We start from the raw sequence: 21,170 nt of genomic DNA, 5'->3' as shown, positions 1-21,170 counted from the left end.
GTCAGGAACTGGGTCCATTTTACAGGTTGGAAGCTGAACTTGGAGAAGCTAAATACCTTGTTCAAGACAACATGACACTGAGGAGCAACACTAGGACTCTCAGATTGGATGTTTTACTCTGAGCCATACTAATTCTCAGAAATCAAGGCAAAGCAGAGAACATCAAATCCAGGAGAGCAAACCCAGAAACATGATCCTGTCCCTCCCACAACCAGCAACCGGAGGCCAGATCCCACCCAAATCTCCAATTCCCTGCCTCTCAGGAGTGAATCCATCCTTACCACAATCATGGGCACGATGTAGCGCCAGTTTCTGTTCAGGGCATCCAGCTGCTTCATCTCTTCCGGGCTAAAGGTGAAGTCAAACACCTAGGAGAGGGGAGTGGGGTCAGGACAGCCAGCCTTGAGGGTGGAGCACGCGTCCACAGCACTGCCATCTTCTCTAGGCAGATGGGGGCCAGAATGTGCCCCAAGGAGCTGAAGGCCACAGAACCCATTCCCAGGTACCTGGATGTTCTGCAGGATGCGGGAAGGAGTGACACTCTTGGGGATGCAGATCACTTTCCGCTGCACCTGCCACCTAAGAGGGTGATTAGGGCAGATGAGGAAGAGAACTCAGATTCCTAAGAGCACGTTGTCCTCCACGCAGCTGCCCCAAAGCTCCTGGAGCACCTGGCCCCCTGGAATGTGAACACCTAGCCCTCAAATACAATAGAAAGCCCTTAACACTTGCCTCCCTACTCTGACCACAGCCCCTTCTCCCAAGAACACCACGCACCTGAGCAGGATCTGGGCTGGTGATCGGCCGTACTTTTCAGCCAGTGCCAGGACCACGGGTTCCTCCAGCAGAACAGGCTCTTCAGGATCGCGCCAAGCACGGTCAGAGGAGCCCAAAGGGCTGTAAGCAGTCACCTCCAGGCCACGAGCTTGGCAGTGGGCAATCAGCTCATTCTGAGCCAGGTATGGGTGGCATTCCACCTGAAACAGGAACAAGCCATCACACAGGGTGGCTACACACAGCTGGCCTGGCCCCATACATGTCAGGAACCAACTCCAGTGCTGATCTCCCACTTCCCCTCAGCCTGCTCTTCCCACCATGTTCCACGGGCAATTCCATTGTCTCCATGGCTTCAATGCCCATCTTTACAGAGGACTTCTGCACCACGTTTCTGACCACTTGCTAACCACCCCACTAAGGACACCAGCTCCAGCTCACTCAAGTGCCTGTGCACACAACCCTGCAAGCCACCACTTGCTGGCTGTGCTCACCTGCAAGACGGCGGGGCGCACTGAGGCCACGCTGAGCACATCATCGATCTGCCGACTGTTGAAGTTGGACAGGCCCAGTGCCCGCACCAGCCCCTTAGCCACCAGCGCCTCCATTGCTTTCCAGGTCTCCTTGTAGTGGATGGAGTCATAACGCATAGTCCCATCGGCATTCTTGGGGAAGGGGTTGTCTCCCCGTCTAGTGAAAGACACACCCATAAGTATGGGCACCAATGCCAGGTTTCTGCCCTACCTGCCTCTGCCCCACACCCAAGCCCAGAGAGGACAAAGGGCCAAGAATCAGGAACCGCTCTGCTTTTGCATCCTGCAGCTCATAATGCAGGTGTCACATCTACATGGAACTTCCATTGTCTCCTCTGCTTCCTCGATCCACTTTCTCTTCTCCTCTGGGAATTCCTTCTTACCTCCTCGCTCCCCAGGAGTTATCTGCCCTGCCCGCCTTCTCCCTGTGTGGGCACAGTGCTGGTGGCAGCCTCCTCTCAATCCCCCTGTTGGGACTGACTCATTACAGAAACCCCAGGGCCTAGCTCAACAGAACCCTAATGAATAGAGAGAGGGGAAGGACCACTTGTGCACCAGGAGAAGCTCCTGGTTCTGTTGCTAAGCTCCTGACTATAGCAGAGGTTCTACTACCAAGCTCCTCGGCTTGCTACACAGATGAGTGTTCCTATACAGCTTTGTTCCCTGCTCACTATACATTACTACCAGATCCCCACCAACCCCCAGACTCCCCAGATGAAGGCCCTGGCAAGGCTCACTCAAAAGCATGAGGCCAGTGCATCAGGTACAGGTCCAGATACTCCAGCTGGAGGTCGGCCAGTGTCTTCCGGAGGGCAGGCTCCACATCCTCAGGGTGGTGCTTGGTGTTCCACAGCTTGGATGTCACAAACAGCTCCTCCCGGGGCACTGCCTGGGATGAGAACAGCCGAGGGCACCCGTCTCACCCACCTGCACCTCTGGGACAGAATCCACCAGGAGCTGATGCTGGATTTCCCCAGCCAGGCCCCAGCCCCAGCCTCTGGCTTCTTCACCCCAATCCTCTCTGTAGCCCCACTGCTCACCTTGCCGGGTCCTACGTTCTCCTTCAGGGCCTCGCCAATCTCAGCCTCGTTGCCGTATGCAGTAGCACAGTCAATGTGGCGGTAGCCCACACTAAGGGCATATTTAATTGCTGCTTTAACCTGCCAGGTCAGAGGAGAAGTCAATTCTGTTGATCTGCCCCAAAAACCGCACCTGCTCTCCCCTTCCCCCACCAAGGTTTACAAATAAGGGAGCAGGCGTGTGATTACTGACGTCATAAATAAAATTGTCAATTTTTAAATCAACAACAGGAGTCACTGTATACTTGCTATTCATGTAGGATCTCTGTTCTTAATGTGTTATACTATGCAAATTAATGGTGAACTACTACTCAAACAGTACTTTATACTTTTTGTATCTGTGTGGGTGCAAACTGTTGAATTCTTAGTATATACCAAGTTGGTCTTCTGTATATAAAGATAATTGAAAATGAATCTTGATGAAGAATGGGATGGGAGATGGAGTGGGAGATGGGATGGTTGCAGGTGGGAGGTAGGTTATTGGGGGGAAAAGCCGCTATAATCCAAAAAGTTGTACTTTCAAAATTTATATTTATTAAATAAAAGTTAAAAAAAAAAAAAAACAAGGGAGCATGACTTACCAAAGCCATTCATGCCATGGGGTAAGATGAAAGATGGTTCTGGTCCAGGGGACCAGAATCCTCTTTGGATGCCTCAAATTTTCATTCTGCCTCTACCCTCCCAGCCCACAAGGTGCATTACCAACGAGCCATGAGAAACTGACCCAGCAAAAACTAATAATATGTCCCAGCATTTAGCATATATCAAGAGATGGATTGATTCCAACCAGAAGGTCCCAAGCAGCTGAGGGAAAGAAATGGGAAAAAAGGTTGTGGCTATCTGTCCACATCACATCTAGCCTAAATCCCAGACAGAAGAGGCTGCTCTGCCTGCTAGCACCTCTCCCAAACCTAAAACCCAAATCTGTCTTAACTCTGACTCAGATTTCCAAGAACTAGAGAATATGAAATGCCCATCCCCAGCGGAAGCTAAACCTCATAGCTAAGTTAACCATAAGAAAACAGGTCTCGGGGCTGGCATTTGGGGCAGTTTTTAAGCCTCTGCTTGAGACACTTGTATACTGGATCCAAGTCCCACCTCTGCTCCAGAATCCAGTTGATGGTTAATGCATACCCTGAAAGGCAGTAGGTAATTGGTCTACTCATCTACTGGGAGACCTGGTTTGCGTTCCCAGCCACTAGCTTTTATCTGACCCAGTCCTGGCTGCTGTAGACCTTTGGGGACTGAACCAAAGACTGGGAGATCTCTCTCTCTCTCTGTATTTCAAATAAAAATAAACAAACAAATAAAATATAAAGCAGGTTCTATTCCTAGGATCTCCTTGTTTGCGTATGTCTATACCAACGGAAGTAACCATTTTTTTTTTAAACATCCCTTGAGCTAAGACTTCGAAATAGCCACTTATTAGTTATGTAAGTTTATAATCACCTCCATTTAGTAAGCTGTCCAACAACATCTAAAATATTAACCATCTGGTTCATTAAGAAAAAGTATGCTAGCCTTGGTTTATACAGTTGACCAAGGTATTCTGCAAAGCTTGACAGCTGCTATGTTCATAACACTGGACACACTAGGGACAAGCCCAGGCCTCAAGGAGCCCAGTGTGGGAGAGGAGACGTGCTCACAGCACAGGGTGCTAAGTGAGTATTAGGACTCATAGCACTGTGAGACCCAGGGAATGTGTCCTTCCTGTTCCTTGGCTCTGCTGTGCTGCTCAGCCCCTCCTGTGTTACCTGAGGAAGCCAAGGGTTCAGTGTCGATCCCTTCTTCCCTGGTCTCTTCCCACCGCCCTCCAGCTGCGTCCCCACTAGAAGTAATTATGGAGGGAGGGCGGGGCTGCTGAGGCAGAAGGCAGGATTCCTCCACCAAATCCTGCTGTTCCCTAGCACAGGCCAAGTCCCTCTCCTCCTCCCCCAGCCTCACCTGGCCAGGCTCACTCTTCCAGGTGCCCAGACCAATTAGGGGCATCTTCTGCCCAGTGTGCAGAATGACACAGGAAGCCATCACTGTCCCCTGAAACAGATGGGAAGAGAATGGTGTAGGGGTTAGTGCTACTGTCTGAGCCTCAGCCACCTGCTGGCCAACATCACTACAAAACATGGGTCCGGAAGTAGATAGGGAAGGGAAGACCTTGATTCTGGGTAATGAATTATATAGATGAAAATTTCCAACTGAACAAAGTTAAATGATTGAAACAAACATCCCCCTTTGGAAAGCCTCTATATGGGGCATGGGGTGGGCAACGGCATTTAGTCTAGCACTTAACACACCTATGACCCATATTAAAGTTCTGGGCATGATTTCCAGCTCTGGCTGATGACTCCACCTTTCTACCAATATAGACCTTGGAAAGCAGCAGTGATGGCTCTTGTGATTGGGTTTCTGCCATCCAGTGGGAAGACCTCAATTGAGTTCCCAGCTCCCAGCTTCAGCACCAGCCAGCTCTGGCCATTGTAGACATACAGGGAGTGACTTAGTGGATGGGAACTCTCTCTCTTCTTTCTGCCTCTCAAATAAATAAAATAAAAATGAGGGGTACATATAGTTGTGTAGCAGATTATACTTCTTCTTGAGACACCCACATTCCATATCAGATTGCCAGTGGAGTTCCAGCTACTCTGCTTGCAATCTAGCTTCCTGCTAATGCATCCTAGGAAAGCAGTAGACCATGACTCTCAAGTGCTGAGGCCACCCATGTGCTATTCTAGGATGCAGCTGCTATCTCCTGGCTTGGACTTGGCCCAGCCCTAGCTGTTATGGACATCTGAAGAGTGAACCAGGGGATGGAAGATGTCTCTCTCTCTGTGTTGCTCAGCCTTTTAAGTAAATAAAAACTAACATATAAAATAAATGAATAAATTAAAAGAACTCTCCAAATGGCCCAAGAATACTTGTTATGTTTAGAAAAGTTGAATATCCCAGGTCTTATGCTAAATCCAAGTGATACACATTGAAATAGGTTAATTGCCTTCCTTGAGGGAGAAGGCGAACAGATACTATCAGCACAATTTGAAAGAGGTTTAACCAGAATCTGCATGGGGGCTGCACAAAGACTACAGAAAAAAGTAACCAGCAGGACTAGTGTTGTGGTATAGTAGGTTAAGCCTCCACTTGCGGCAGCAGCATCCCAGATGGGCGTTGGTTCAAATCTTGTTGCTTCTATTCTGATCCAGCTCTCTGCTAATGGCTTGGGAAAGCAGTGGAAGATGGCCCAAGTGCTTGGGCTCCTGCACCCAAAGGGGAGACCTGGAAGAAGCTCCTGCTTCCGGCTTCCGATGGCCCAGCTCTGGCAACTGTTGCCATTTGGGGAGTGAACCAGTGGATGGAAGACCTTTCTGTCTGTAACTACCTCTCAAATAAATGATAAATAAATCTTTAAAAATATATATAAAACCTCAGTTTCCCAGTTCTGAAAGCACATATGATAAAGTAGGCAATAAAACAAGTTACTCATCTTTCTTAACACTTTTGACCCAGGAAGAATTTTATAGTCTAGGATAACCTAGTAACAGAAATCACTCTTTCTGCTACAGCAAAAACAAAACTGCTTAAATCTGGCCAGCAAACCAGACAGCTGAGGGCAACACTCTTTGTAACCAAACTGCTCAGGGGTCAAGCAACCATGTTCTGGACTTCACAGGTGCGAGCTGGTAGCCTGCTGCCAACAGGGTCTGGCTGGTTTCCAGGGCTTGATGGCCTCACAATAAACTGTTTTCCAGTATGCAAGAGAGAACTCTGAAATTACAGCTGGGATAAGAGTTCAAACAAAAGCCTCCCCTACAGAGGGGAAAAGGAAGAAATCTAACTACTAATTCTTCCTTTCTTTTGCAGGTGAAAGTGAAAACCAAAAGGGGTGAGATATTTAGAGCAAAGAGGGAAGAAGTCCTAAAAAGACCATCAAAGGACAAAAACTCCCAAGGGGGTAATGGAGGGATGGCAGCAGCAGGCTGGATGTTTCTCCCTGGGATAAGGTCATTCTTTGCCTGCTCAACCTAAAACAACAGCTTTCCAGGCTGCTCTTCAATGAACAGACACCAGGCCTGGGTTTGCCAGGAAGCACCTGCTGCATCTCAGGCAGCACCACAAACCCTCCCAGTATCTCGAGGTGGAAAGTGAGAAGCCAGGAGTGGGGCAGAGAAGAGCGCAGGATCAGGTCTCAGGTTCTATTACTCCCAACTCAGTGTCCAGGTTCCTTCTCCTGGAGTTCCGCCTTCCCTTCTCAGAGGAGGGCTCCGCAGGTGCTGCCTACATGCACGGAACCCAGAGACCCACAGACTGGGGCAGCAGCATCTATGAGTGCTCCTGGCTGCTGGGCTTTTCCTCCACATCCCGCAGATGGTGTCCCCAGGAACTTTGTCCCAAGTCTCTTCTCACTTCGTGGTTGAGTTCAGGTCTTTGGTTACTACCTGAAGCCCTGATTCTTCCCACTCTAGCTGTGTACATTCAACTCACATCCTGCAAATATCTGAGACTCAACAAGTCCAAAATTCTACTCCTCCAATCCAAAAGCAGCACCAGCAGCAGGGACACACAATTGGCCAAGTAATTAATATGCTCAAATCAGAGTGCCAGGGTTTGAGTCCCAGCTCTGGCTTCTGATTCCAGCTTCCTGCCAACGAGACCTCTGAAGGCTGCCAATAGTGGCTCCTGTGGCCTGTCTGAACTGAGTTCCCAACTCCTGCTCCCAGCTTCAGTACTCCCTAGTCCTGAGCGTGGGCATGAACTAGGAGCTGGGAGCCCTCTCTCTTTCTATCTCTCTGCCTCTCATATTTAAAAAAGAAAAAAATCAGCAGCAAGCAAAATGCAAAGCAAACATTTCAGGCTCTGGGGTTACACAGACCAGGGTTTGAATCTCAGCTCCACTGTTCAAGCGGTACTATATAGAAAGGACTCTGCACGGTGCCTGATTTATGCTCCCCTTTCTGTAAAGAACCCAGGGTTTAGATAACAAGTAGTAAAGCAAACCAGGTAAGTTCACAACATAATCCATGAGGGCTTCAAAAAAAGTTATCTAAAGAAAGTATCTGCAGTTCCCTGAGGGATCTGAGTGTTATCTGATTATCTGGTAGGCAGTGGGGGAGAAAACTGTGTCTTCTGTATGTAAAGCCAGCCTGAAAAACCACCTTAAGTAGGTAATACTGGTGCACATTTGGGCTGTTTGGCTGGGTTAAAAATACTGTTAATATTATAAATATAGAAAAAGACAGTTTGATTTAAAACATAATGTAAGACTTAAGACTGCAATAAATATTCCCAAACTTCTTGAAAATAGAATTTAAAAACATTTCCTAAGCCTGTGTCAAGTCCATCCAGATATACCTCCACTGTCACTGCCCTAGCTTCCTCACCATAACCCCTTACCCAAATCATGGATCTCTCTGCTCCCAGAGTGGCCCGTCTTCCCATAATCCATTCATCAAATGCAACCACGTGACTCCTGGGCTCAAGTTCCTCGGCAGTTCTCCCCTCCCCTCAGGAGAAAGTCCAGATTCCAAAGCCTGGCCCGGCTCCCATTTTCTAGACTTTGCAGCACCAGCACCAGGTGCTTGACTACACACTCTCCTTTCCCAAGTCACATACCTCCAGGCCAACCACCACTTCTTAGCTGGTGCATATCACTGAGGTTTTTGTCTGCATGTATACCTATACCTTGCACACATTCCTACATTTCCCATTATATTTCCTACAAAATTTGGTACTCTGAGCTTGGGGTCTGTCATCTGTCAGACTGTCACTCCTAGAGTGCCTAACCACACATACACATACACATACATACATGTATATCCACTCATGCAGACACATACAGCACACAGAGGCTGTAAATGGGGAGATGGAGCTTAGCCAGCTGGAGGGGTATTTGAGGAAGTCACTGATTCACTTTTTTCCTTTACTCCTTGGGAAATCAGTAAAGAATCATGTCTGCAAAACAAAACACTTCCTTAATCAGCAAAAAAAAAAAAAAAAAAAGTCCAGCGCACCAGACAGGATCATACTGAGATTGCCCCAGTAACAGGCCTGGTCAGAACCGTCAAGGCTGTTCTAGGGGGTCCTGCAGCCCTGAGGTTGGGCAGTCTGAAGGAAGCATTAACTCACAGCAGCCCCATCCAGAGGAGGTTGGGATCCCGGCCTAACAGAGCTCTGCGGCATCAGAACAACAGGCCCCATCTTTCCTGGGCCCAACGTAGGCGCCCAGAGGCAAATTCTCCACTGTCATCCCCCTCAATTCGTGCTACTATCTGGGATGCACCCGTGTGCCTCCATAGGAAAAGCAGAGCGCTTGGAAAAACCGTGGAGGTGAGCAAACAGGAAGATGCCAACTGGAACTCACAGAGCAACTACTGGGAGCCAGGCGCTCGCCAAGCTTTCAGTCCTAACTCTTACCACAGCTCTGACGCGGGAACTCACTTAACCGCTAAGGGAATTGAGGCTCAGAGAAACCGAGAAGCCATCGGAGATGCAGAGACCAGCTCAAACCGGAAACCGCGTCTGGCCGCCCAGGGGCCGCGCGCTCCTCTGGGAAGCAGCCGGGCTCTCGCCCGCGGGAGCAGGACGGGCCGGCGGCACAGGAAACTCACCTCGGCACGAGCACAGAGCGAGCGCACACGCCGTGACCTGGGCTCAATCCACACCCTCCCGCGTGGCCAAGGGCTTCAGCTTAAGTCTGGCGGTGAGGAGGAAGCTCCACCCTGAGGGAGGGCACGGGGCCGGGCACCCAGCATCACGCGCGGGGCGGACCCCGCCCCATTGCAGCCCGGCCTCCCCGGGAGGGAGCCGAGGGGTTGGGAGGCGTCGGTGGGAGGCTGCCCCGTCCCCTCCCCTGAGCGCCGGATGTCGGACTGGCCGGAGCTCGGACCTCGGTTTGACCGCGAGCGTTTGCCGAACTTGGGGTCCGAGGAAAGACGGTGTCGCCGGTCACGTGAGTGTCGTTGCTGGCCCACAGTGCACTGCGCCGGCGCCCTAGACCGGTGGATCCCTTGTGCTTCCCGAGTCGGGAGAGCCCTGGGCCAGGTGTGTGTGTGGTTTCTGCCCTCGTATTCCCTTCGTAGAGTCGAATCGGTGGAGTTCTCAGAGTTCACCCACGTTGACCCCGGTGTTTAGTTCAGGCACACTGAGGCCAAAGCGCAGTCAGAACACAAAGAACAGAAAAGACCGCGGGGGTCTCCAGGCTCCAGACCCTAGAAAGTTCCTGATCTCTCTAGGAACCTTGGCCTCCCGCCGCGCGTTTGTTCCAGGCCTGGAGGCAAAGAGTTCACCAACCTGATTTTATCCAGATCACACAACAGCCCTGGATGAGGAACACACTTCATTATTTTTATTTCTTGTAACCCTTTTTTACTGTAGTACGGAATACCTGCAGAAAAATATAAATCATAAAATGGACACAGGTATAGATTTTTTTTACAATGTAACAATGTAACTCCTGTCACCAGCACACCCAACGTCTGTGAGTGAGGTCTTCATGATCCATTGTACAGATTGAGCAGAAACGGCTGATTAAAGGTGAACACTATTTATAACTTGCCCCGAAGTCACACACAGCTATTAAATTGATCAGAGATTTGCAATAGCCTTTGCCGATCTGGGCTGTGAAGTCCATTGCATTTATATGCTTGGGTTGTCCCATACAGCTCTATCTGTATTCCCTCACTACTCACTCAGTGGCACTTTCCTCCCACACACACACCTTAGGATTACTCCTCAGCATTTCCCAACATAAGTGGTGTCCTGTTGGACCACATGTCCAGAGTGTCGTATAAGACACAGATCCAGCTTATGGGATCAGAATAGGATCCCTCAGGCACATCTTAGCCAGCAAAGACCATCAGCAAACACAGCGTTGTGTATCCCCTTTCACTGTTTCCACCATCTTCTGCAAGGTCTGATGGACTCCAGTTGTTTTTCTGCTGAGTCTGACTTTTTTTTTTTTTTTTTTAAGATGTATTTATTTGAAAGGCAGAACTATGGAGAGAGAGAGAGAGAGAGAGAGAGAGAGAGAGAGAGTCAAAGATCTTCCATCCACAGGTTCACTCCCCAAATGGCTGCAACGGCTAGAGCTGGGCTGGTCCGAAGCCAGGAGTTTCTTCCCATTCTCCCACGTGGGTGCAGGGTCCCAAGTGCTTGGGCCACCCTCCACTGCTTTCCCAGGCATATTAGCAGGGAGCTGGTTGGGAAGTAGAGCAGCTAGGACTTCAGCCAGCACCCATATGGGATGCTGGTACTATAGGTAGTGGCATTACCTGCTGTACCATAGCACTAACCCCAAATAAATACATTTCAAAAAATTTTTTTTCAATTCCCTCAAATACCAAAGCCCAAATTCAGTTAAAAAAAGGGGGGGGGGGTATCACTTGATCAAGCGTGTAAAAAAAAGAGGAAGCTGGTACTGTGGTGTAGTGGGTAAAGCTATCGCCTGTAGTACTGGCATCCCTTGTGGGCACTGGTTCAAATCCTGGTAGCTCCACTTCCAATCCAGCTCTCTGCTATGGCCTGGGAAAGCAGTAGAAGGTGGTCCAAGTCCTTGGGCCCCTGCACGCCATGTGGGAGACCTGGAAGAAGCCCTTGGCTCCTGGCTTCAGATCAGCTCAGCTTTTCCATTGCAGTCATTTGGGGAGAGAACCAGCGGAATGGAAAACCTCTCTCTCTCTCTCTCTCTCTCTCTCTGGCTCTTCCTCTCTCTCTCTCTCTCTCTAACTCTGTCTTTCAAATAAATAATTCTTTAAAAAAATTCAATAAATAAAAAATAAACTACTTGGAATGCCTGTATCCCATATTGGTGTGCCTGCATTCAGGTACTGGCTCCACTTCCAAATCCAGCTTCCTGCTGTGTAGCCTGGGAGGCAGCAGGTGATGACTCAAGTACTTGGATACCTGCCATGCAAGTGCAGACTCAGATGGAGTTTCTGGCTCCTGGCTCTAGATTGGCCCATCCTTGGCTGTTATGAGCACTGAAACTCTCTCTGTGTATATCTTTGTTTCTCTGCATTTCAAAAAAAAATAATCAAATTTATAATGGGGGGCACCAGTGCAGTGGGTTAAGCTGCCATTTGTGGCCCCAGCTTTCCATATTGGAGCACCAGTTCTAGTCCCAGCAGCTCCAGCTGCTCGCTAATGCTCCTAGGAAAGCAGCAGCAGATGGCCCAGTTTTACCACTCACTCACTACTCATGTGGGAGACCAGGATGGAGTTCTTTGGCCTGGCCCAGATCTGGCTATTGTAGCCACTTGGGGGAGTGAAACAAGTGGCTGGAAGATATTCTCTCTTTCTCTCTCTTTAACTGCCTTTCAAATGAAAAAAAATTTTTTTTGACAGGCAAAGTTAGACAGAGAGAGAGACAGAGACAGAGAGAAAGGTCTTCCTTCCATTGGTTCATCCCCAAATGGCCGTTATGGCCGCTGCACCGATCTGAAGCCAGGAGCCAGGTGCCAGGTGCTTCCTCCTGGTCTCCCATGTGGGTGCAGGGCCCAAGCACTTGGGCCAAACTCCACTGCTTTCCCAGGCCACAGCAGAGAGCTGGCCTGGAAGAGGAGCAACCAGAACAGAATCTGGCACCCCAACCGGGACTAGAACCCGGGGTGCCGGTGCCACAGGTGGAGGATTAGCCAAGTGAGCCGCGGCGCCAGCCAATAAATACATTTTTTTTTTTTTTTTGACAGGCAGAGTGGATAGTGAGAGAGAGAGAGAAAGGTCTTCCTTTTTGCCGTTGGTTCACCCTCCAATGGCCGCTGCGGCCGGCGCATCGTGCTGATCCAAAGCTTGGAGCCAGGTGCTTCTCCTGGTCTCCCATGCGGATGCAGAGCCCAAGGACCTGGGCCATCCTCCACTGCCTTCCCCGGGCCATAGCAGAGAGCTGGCCTGGAAAAGGGGCAACCTGGATAGAATCCGGCACCCCGACCGGGATGTGTGCCGGCGCTGCAAGGCGGAGGATTAGCCTGTTAAGCCACGGCGCCGGCGATAGTGTTACATTGTAAGAGTTACTAGGGGGGCCGGCACTATGGCATAGTGGGTAAAGCTGCTGCCTGCAGTGCTGGCATCCCATATGGGTGCCGGTTCAAGTCCTGGCTACTCCACTCCAGCTCTCTGCTATGGCCTGGGAAAGTAGTAGAAGATGGCCCAAATCTTTGGGCCCCTGCCCCCGTGTGGGAGACCTGTAAGAAGCTCTAAGAAGCTCCTGGCTCCTGGCTTCGGATTCGCACAGCTCTGGCTGTTGCGGCCATCTAGGGAATGAACCAATAGATGGAAGACAGCTCTCTCTCTCTCTCTCTCTCTCTCCCTCTCTCTGCCTCTCCTTCTCTGTGTAACTCTGACTTTCAAGTAAATAAATAAATCTTAAAAAAAAAAAAAAAAGACGTACAAGGATTAAGCTTATTCAGACTTAATTAGCTGCTTGCCTATTCACACCTTATCAAGAGATGATGAGTCTGTGCCAGGACAGCAGCTCCCACCCTCATCATGGAGTGGACAATTTTAGAACGATTTAGGAGTGGAATTGGCAGCCCTTAGTGATCCATTTGAAGGAAGAGGTTAAAAAGGAAGAGTCTACGGGGCACCGATCCTGTCCTGGTTGCCCCTCTTCCAGGCCAGCTCTCTGCTGTGGCCAGGGAGTGCAGTGGAGGATGGCCCAAGTGCTTGGGCCCTGCACCCCATGGGAGACCAGGATAAGCACCTGGCTCCTGCCATCGGATCAGCGCGGTGCGCCGGCCACAGCGCACTACCGCGGCGGCCATTGGAGGGTGAACCAACGGCAAAGGAAGACCTTTCTCTCTGTCTCTCTCTCTCACTGTCCACTCTGCCTGTCAAAAAAAAAAAAAAAAAAAAAAAAAAAAAAAAAAACGAAGAGTCTGGCCGGCGCCACAGCTCAATAGGCTAATCCTCCACCTGCCGTGCCGGCACACCGGGTTCTAGTTCCCGTCAGGGTGCCAGATTCTGTCCCGGATGCCCCTCTTCCAGGCCAGCTCTCTGCTGAGGCCCGGGAGTGCAGTGGAGGATGGCCTAGGTCTTTGGGTCCTGCACCTGCATGGGAGGCCAGGAGAAGCACCTGGCTCCTGGCTTCGGATCAGCGCAGTGCGCCAGCTGCAGCGGCCATTGGGGGTTGAACCAACAGAAAAGGTAGACCTTTCTCTCTGTCTCTCTCTCTCACTGTCCACTCTGCCTGTAAAAAAAAAAGAAAAGAAAAGAAAGAAAGGAAGAGTCTGGGTGACTCCTAGGTTTTCAGTTTGAGTACCTGAGAGGATGGCGGATAGTTTCTTAACCATTCCTCTTGTCTCTTAGCTTTGACACTTTCTATATGTTTCCCCAACATAAAACATTCTTTCCTTCAAATGCACCCTACTCCCCAGACATCACTTCTGAGAAGCCTTCCCTGACCAGCCTGGACTCAGTTAAGACTCCCTTTTTATATTCTCATGACCTCCTGCACTCACTCAAGGGAAAATTAGGACTCTTTGTTGCCCTTAGAAAACCCAACTTAATCTGGCTCTAGCAATGAAATTTAAGAGACTCAATGAAATTTAAGATAATTCAGGGTTGATTTGATTTGATTTATTAGCTCAGTAATATCATCATGATCCCAGCCCAGGTTCATGACTTCAACCTGGCTTAGCCCTGACTGTTGTGACCAATCGGAGAGTCAATCAGTAGATGGAAGATCTTTGTCTCTCCCTCTCTCTGTGTTGCTCTGCCTATCATATACATAAAATAAATCTTTAAAAGAATACAAAAGTTAACACAAGAAGAAGGAGACATCTTAAATAGAACAATAAATAGTAAAATAACTGGGGTATGTGTTTGGCCTAGCAGTTAGGACATTGCATCCCACATCAGAGAACCTGGGTTTGCATCCCAACTCCAGTTCCCTGACAGTGCAGACTCTGGGAGGCAGCAGATAATGGCTCAAGTACTTTGACTTCTGCCACCTATATGGAAGACCTGAATTAGTATCAGTCTCATGGCTTCAGCCTGACCCACCCTGGCTGTTGCAGACATTTGAGGAGTAAACCAGCAGATGGGAACACTCTCTCTCTCATTTAAAAAATAATAATAGAGGCCAGTGCTGTGGCGTACATAGCAGGTAAAGCCACCATCTGCAGTGCCAGCATGCCGTATGGGTGCCGATTGGAGTCCTGGCTGCTCCTCTTCGATCCAGCTCTCTGCTATGGCCTGGGAAAGCAGTGGAAGATGGCCCAAATCCTTGGGCTCCTGCACCCACATGGGAGACCTAGAAGAAGCTCCTGGTTCTTGGCTTCAGATAGGCCCAACTCCGGCCACTGCAGTTGTCTCTTTCTCTATGCCTCTGCCACTCTGTAACTGCCTTTCAAATAAATAAATAAATCTTTAAAAAATTAATTATCCATTTAAAAAATAAAAAATAATAATAATTGAAGATAGTGGTTATAGACCTGCCACCTATCCTCCCAAAATACTCAGATAAATGTTTTAAGAGAGATTTATTTATTAATTTATTTGAAATGCAGAATGAAAGATAGAGGAAGGGACAGAGAGAGAGAAAGAGAGAGAGATCTTCCATCTGCTGGTTCACTCCTCACCTGCCTGAAACAGCTGGGGCTGGGGGTCAGGAGCCAGGAATTCCATCCAGATCTCCTATATAACTGGCAGGGCCTCAGTATTTGAGCCGTCATCTGCTGCCTCCCAAGCACATTAGCAGGAAGCTGGATCAGAAACAGAGATGGAGATGGGACTCAACCCCAGGCTCTCTCATATGGGATATAGGCATCACAAGCAACGGCTTAATCTGCTGCACCACAACACCCACCTCCAGATGAGTTTTGTGGCAGTAACAACCCCAGAATTTCAATATCTTCATAAAATTGGATTCAGTTTTCACACATATTTCATTTTCACCCCGGGTCAGCTTAAGACTCTGCTCTATGTAGCCCACATTCTAGATCTCAGGCTGATAGAACACTAACTATATAGAAAGCATAGGGCAGGGCTGGCGCTATGGCGTAGTAGGCTAAGCCTCGTGCCTGTGGCACCAGCATCCCGTATGGGCACCAGTTTATGTCCCAGCTGCTCCTCTTCTGATCCAGTTCTCTGCTTATGGCCCAAGAGACAGTGGAAGATGGCCCAAGGGCTTGGGCCCCTGCACCCATGTGGGAGACCCAGAAGAAGCTCCTGGCTCCTGGCTTCAGATCAGCCCAGCTGCAGTGCTGTGGCCATTTGGAGCGTGAACCCACCAGATGGAAGACCTCTCTCCCTGTCTGTAACTCTGCCTCTCACACAAATAAATAAAATCTTAAAAAAAAAAAAAAGGCAAACATAAGGCATTGTTTCACCTTGGTTCAGAACGTGTTGGAACTCACACTTCCTCTTTAAAAAAAAAAAAAATTATTTAAGAGGTAGAGTTACAGATCCTGAGAGGGAGAGGCAGAGAGAAAGGTCTTGCGTCCGTTGGTTCACTCCCCAGTGGCCGCAATGGCTGGAGCTGTGCCATTCTGAAACCAGGAGCCAGGACCTTCCTCTAGGTCTCCCACATGGGTGCAGGGGCCCAAGCACTTGGGCCATCTTCTACTGCTTTCCCAGGCCATAGCAGAGAGCTGGATTGGAAGAGGAGAAGCCGGGACTAGAACCGGCGCCTATATGGGATGCCGGCACTGCAGGTGGAGGATTAACCCACTACGCCACAGCTCTGGCCCCCACACTTCCTCTTAAAGCTTTTACCTGAAACCAACAAGTACAATTTTCTCTCTTTTCATTAGCCAAAAATTTTAAAGGCAGAGAGAAACAGAGATGGCTATTCCATTCACTGGTTCACTCCCCAAATGCCCACAATAGCTGGAGTTGGGACAAGCTGAAATGAGGAGCCAGAAACTCAATATGGGTCTTCACTCGAACCATCACCTGCTGCCTCCCAAGGTGCACATTAGCAGGAAGCTGGATCAAAGTGCTGGTTTCAAAAGCCACTCACATGTGTCTGTCACCAAAGGCATTCATTGCCACTGGGAAGCCATGTTTCCCTTAGCTGTATTTGTTCCTGATTATGCAGTTCAGTTATTTTCCTCTTCTCCCACATGTTCTCCATCCTTCTTCATTCAGACCATATATCTTTCCTGTGTTTTGTCTTCCATTGGTTTCATTGTGCATTTAAACTGTGCCTTGTGCATTGGTTTCATTATGCATTTAAACTGTGAAGCTATTGCCCAACAAGGTTAGCCAGGAAGAGCTAAATATTCCCGTTTCAAAAACCTGTGGGACGTGGGAGACCAGGAGGAAGCACCTGGCTCCTGGCTTCGGATCGGCGCAGCGCCGACTGTAGCAGCCATTTGGGGGGTTAAGCAGCGGAAGGAAGACCTTTCTCTCTGTCTCTCTCTCTCACTGTCTAACTCTGCCTGTCAAATAAAAAAACAAAACAAAACAAAACAAAAACCTGTGGGAGTGTCGATGTTGTTAGAGGGTTAAGCAGCCTGCTGACTATAACATCCTTATGGGCTCCAGTTTGAGTCCAGATTGTTCTACCAAACAAACTTACTGATAATGCATCTAGGAGAGGAACAGAAGAGTCCCAAGTCCTTAGGCTCCTGTACCCACATGGAAAACCCAAATGGAGTTCCAGGCTCCTGGCTTCAACCTGATCCAGCCTCGGTCACAGTGGCCATTTGGTCCATAATTGAGATTTTATTGGTGTTGAAAATGAACACACAGACAGTTTAATTTGTACACAATTCTTAACATATATGCCAAAAGTCTAAATAGCCATGAATTGTCATTCTGTTTTAAAAGTTATTCCAGTGACTTTCCAACTTCTAATTTGAAGGCAGCTCTTCCTTAAGAGGCTATCAAGTACCAGTATCTTCAAATGTTGCTGTTACGTAAATCCCACGCAATCACAATTTAATATCATATACACGACAGACTCAAATTTTCAGTCTTTCCCAGCACATTAACAAAATCGTTAGGAAAACTGGACGACCACAACCAAAGATGTTACAGAGTGCACATGGTTCTGACACAGCAACAAGGGGTGGTTTTCTGTAGGAAACAATTCTACTAAACATGGAAGAAGTAATTGAAAATAGGCAAGACAGATTAAATGCACGATTGAGACTCCAAATTGCCATTTAGTATGTGTTGTATTGTAGGATATAAAAACCACCCCCACCTATGGAATGTTAAGTTGACTCAAGACAGTGAAAGCCACCTGTAATTCAATATGCCACTATTTTGTACCAAAAAATAAACAACCAGCTAATGATTTCACCTCTAAAAAAATCATTTACACTTTAAAAATGGGATGAGGTGGGCTTCCCTCCTTCTTAAAAATGTTTCCAGAACTACTAAAAAGCTTGCATTTACAAAATAGTTGATAAACACATTCCTCTGGACTGTACAAGAAGCAGACAGGGGCTACTGACAAGGACGGTGTATGACATTCATCAGACGGGGCTTCTTTCTCTTCTGCTTCATCAGAGGCTGGACTCTCCTCATTTGTAGTTTCTCCATTTTCCGCAGGCAAATCTTATAGCTTCTTGGTTAGCCACCGCGGCCTGATTTCCCTTTGTTCCTCTTTCCCTTTGTGTGCACTTTTTTGTCTGATGGTTTATCCTTCCTTCCCAGTGGCCTTCTTGGTCTTCGCTTCAACTTTATAGGTGCCTGCTTCGCCGACAACCGTGCTGACCTCCTCTTGGATCCTCCTTCACTGCCCCTTTGGCAGAGCTGACCCTCCTCTTGGGCATCTTGGCAGTGAGGAGGGTGTGTGCCATGTGCCAGTGGGCCACGGCACACTGAGAGCCTTTGAGAAGCTGGGCTGCCTAGCCACACTGCTGCTCCTCCCACTGCCCAAGTGCTGGAGGTCACAGTTCTGCCCCAGAGTGCTTCTTCTTCTCCTTCTTCTTCTCCCTTCTCCCTTCTTCTTCCTCTTCCTCTTCCTCTTCTCTCTCTCTCTCTCTCTCTCTCTCTCTCTTTTGAAGATTTATTTACTTATTTGAAGGTCATAGTCACAGAGAGGGAGAATCAGAGAGAGGTTATCTTTCATCCATTGGTTCACTCCCCAGATGGCTTCAATGGCCAGGGCTGGGGCAGGCCAAAACCAGGAGCTTCTTCCATGTCTCCCAGGTAGGTGCAGAGGTGCAGGGACCTGGGCCGTCTTGCAGTGCTTTCTCAGGCACATCAGCAGGGAGCTAGATCATAAGTAGAGCAGCCAGGACTTGTACCGGCCTGGTATGTCACAATCCCAGGCCCCTGATAGTAATGTTAGATCATCATCAAGTAGGATTTACCCCAAGACTGCAAGGATAATTCAACATTAGAAACTTACCAATATAATCTACTACAATACAGGTCAAAAGGAGAAAAATCACAGGATCATCAGTGTAGAAAAAATGGATAAATGTCTACCTATAATAAAAACTTGAATTAAAATATCAACAAATTGGTATGCTTTCTTTGTGAAAGCTATATACTAAAAGTAAGATTATTATTGTTACTATTTAATTTTGTCCTGAGTGTTCTATACAACCTTACATGGGTATAAGGAAAAAGAGAACAGTAAGGAAGTATGAGAGAAGTACATGCAGACTGAAGACAAAGAACCTGAGGACTAGTGTTCTGAACGAGTCGGTGTTGGGAGACTGCTCTTCGAGTACCAGCTAGGATTCTCAGCGATCCCTGCCCTTGCTGCTACTTATCAGAAAGGTCCTCTGCCCCGCCCCTCACTGTCACTCACATGGGAGACCCAGAGGAGACTCCCAGCATCTGGCTTTGGATCAGCCCAGCTCCAGCTCTATCTCTCTTTCTGTAATTTTGCCTTTCAAATAAACAAATCTTTAAGTAATAATCTCATCCTCTGAACAGCATCTCTGAGAGTTGTGCATGAATATGAGAAAAGTATAACATTAACTCCATAGTACGTCAAATTGAGTCACTGAAGATAGAGACTAAGCCAAGGCTACACAATTATTTGGCTGGAGCATTAAAACTCCTGGGGTGGACATTTGACCTAGTGGGGTTTTTTTTTCCTCTCTTTTTTTTCTTTTTTTTTTTTTTTAATTCTTCTTGACCTTATGGTTTCAAGATTACTAAGACACCTATGTCTAAAAGATCTAAGGTCTTTCTCTCTCTTTTTTTTTAGATTTATTTATTTGAAAGGCAGAGTTACAGAGAGAGGGATAGACAGAGCGAGGTCTTCCATCTGCTTGTTTACTCCCTAGATGGCTGCAACAGCCGGAGCTGCGCAGATCCAAAGCCAGGAGCCAGGAGCTTCTTCTGGGTCTCCCACGTGGGTGCAGGGGCCCAAGGACTTGGGCCATCTTCCACTGCTTTCCCAGGCCATAGCAGAGCTGGATCGGAAATGGAGCAGCCGGGACTCGAACCGGCACCCATATGGAATGCTGATGTGGCAGGCGGCGACTTTACCCTCTACACCACAGCACCAGCCCTGAAGGTCTTTCTCTGTCTTTCTGTTTCTCTCGGTAACTCTGCCTTTCAAATAAAGACATCTTAAAACAAAACAAAAACTTAAGTGTCCTAGGTCCTAGATCAGCAGACCCCTAACAATTCAGCATCATTTCCCACCATTCCCCCCATGCTCCTCCTTCCACTGACTTTTAGTTTCTGTCACACAAAATGTCAGGCTTTTCCAACAGCTTCGTCCAGTTTCAAGGCTTTTCGCCAAGCTGTCCAATTAGCGTGGGACACTGTCCCCATTTCATCACCTTTAACTAAGGAATCCTTATTCATTCTTCAGATCTCATTTGATTAAATAAGTGGCCTCTTGCTCTGCACTTCTAACTATAATTAAGCCAATTATGCAATTACTTAAATTCTGTATCTCCAAGTAGACTGTAGGGAACTATGTCTTAATAACAGCTATATCCCCAGGGTCTAGCACTGTGCCCGATTCATAAGTACCCATGGGATATTTGTTAAATGAAGAGCAATAGGGCTGGCATGGGGATGCCGCAACCCATATAAACACTGGTTTGAGTCCCAGCTGCCTCTACTTCCAACTGGCTAATTGCCTGGGAAAGCAGCAGAAGGTAGCCCAAGTACTTAGGCCTCTGCCACATACATGGGAGACCTGGATGAAATTCCAGGCTCCTGTCTTTGGCCTGACTCAGACCCGGCCATTGCAACCATTTGGAGATTGTACCAGAGGATGGAAGATCTCTCTCTCTTTCAAATAAATAAATAAATATATCCTTTTTTTTTTTAAGAAGGAAGAACAATAATTCAATTGGGAAACTGAGTTTTGTGTGACTGGAGCTTAGAGCCAGTTTGGTATTTACCAAAAACCCTTTAAAACCCTCTAATCAGTGGCCCTCTAGTGGGACTATGTAACAGAGGTGCAGAGTAACCAGCTTTGACCCCAACTCTACTGCCTCTATACATCATACACACATTAACTATAGTGTCAGAGAGAAAAAAAAAATTGTGTCCCCACCTTTCATGATTTTGCAAGCTAGGATTTCTTAATATGTATTTTTTCCTTTTGAGATGACATATTTCCAGTTTACATTATACTCAAAGGATTAATGCTCCATTAAATCAAAATTCCAGTGAAAAGAAAGTAAAAAGACAGGTGCCAGTATTGTGGTACAACAGGTTAAGCTGCTGCCTATGAGGTCGGCATCCCATATGGGCACCAGTTCAGTCCTGGCTGCTTCACTTCCAATCCAGCTCCCTGCTAATATGCCTCAGAAAGCAGGAGATGGCTCAAGTGTTTGGGCCCTAGTCACCATGTGCCACGTGCCACCCAGGTGGAGTTCCAAGCTCCTGGCTTCAGCCTGGCCCAACTCTGGCCATTGTGGCT

The 21,170-nt window shown here is 48.1% G+C and overlaps 1 protein-coding gene across 5 annotated transcripts in view; it reads right to left on the bottom strand.

Annotated features, from left to right (window-relative positions):
• AKR1A1 (aldo-keto reductase family 1 member A1) overlaps positions 1 to 9,323 on the bottom strand; it is a 53,521-nt gene extending 44,198 nt beyond the window's left edge. The window contains exons 1-8 of one of the 5 annotated variants that reach the window (XM_062191194.1): positions 8,983 to 9,267; positions 4,331 to 4,420; positions 2,348 to 2,467; positions 2,045 to 2,196; positions 1,269 to 1,464; positions 778 to 977; positions 507 to 579; positions 282 to 368 (exon numbers count right to left, since the gene is read on the bottom strand). In XM_062191194.1, coding sequence (XP_062047178.1) covers positions 282 to 368; positions 507 to 579; positions 778 to 977; positions 1,269 to 1,464; positions 2,045 to 2,196; positions 2,348 to 2,467; positions 4,331 to 4,411 — 909 coding nt within the window. In that variant the 5' untranslated portion in view covers positions 4,412 to 4,420; positions 8,983 to 9,267. Of the gene's footprint in view, positions 1 to 281; positions 369 to 506; positions 580 to 777; positions 978 to 1,268; positions 1,465 to 2,044; positions 2,197 to 2,347; positions 2,468 to 4,330; positions 4,421 to 8,982 lie in introns of all 5 variants that reach the window. The other 4 variants (XM_062191190.1, XM_062191192.1, XM_062191195.1 and 1 more) reach the window with 4 other exon arrangements.
• Between the last annotated feature and the right edge of the window lie 11,847 nt (positions 9,324 to 21,170).

Source organism: Lepus europaeus, chromosome 5 (assembly GCF_033115175.1).
Source record: "Lepus europaeus isolate LE1 chromosome 5, mLepTim1.pri, whole genome shotgun sequence".
In the NCBI taxonomy this organism is placed as follows: Eukaryota; Metazoa; Chordata; class Mammalia; order Lagomorpha; family Leporidae; genus Lepus; species Lepus europaeus.
This window is presented reverse-complemented; position numbering and strand designations above follow the sequence as displayed.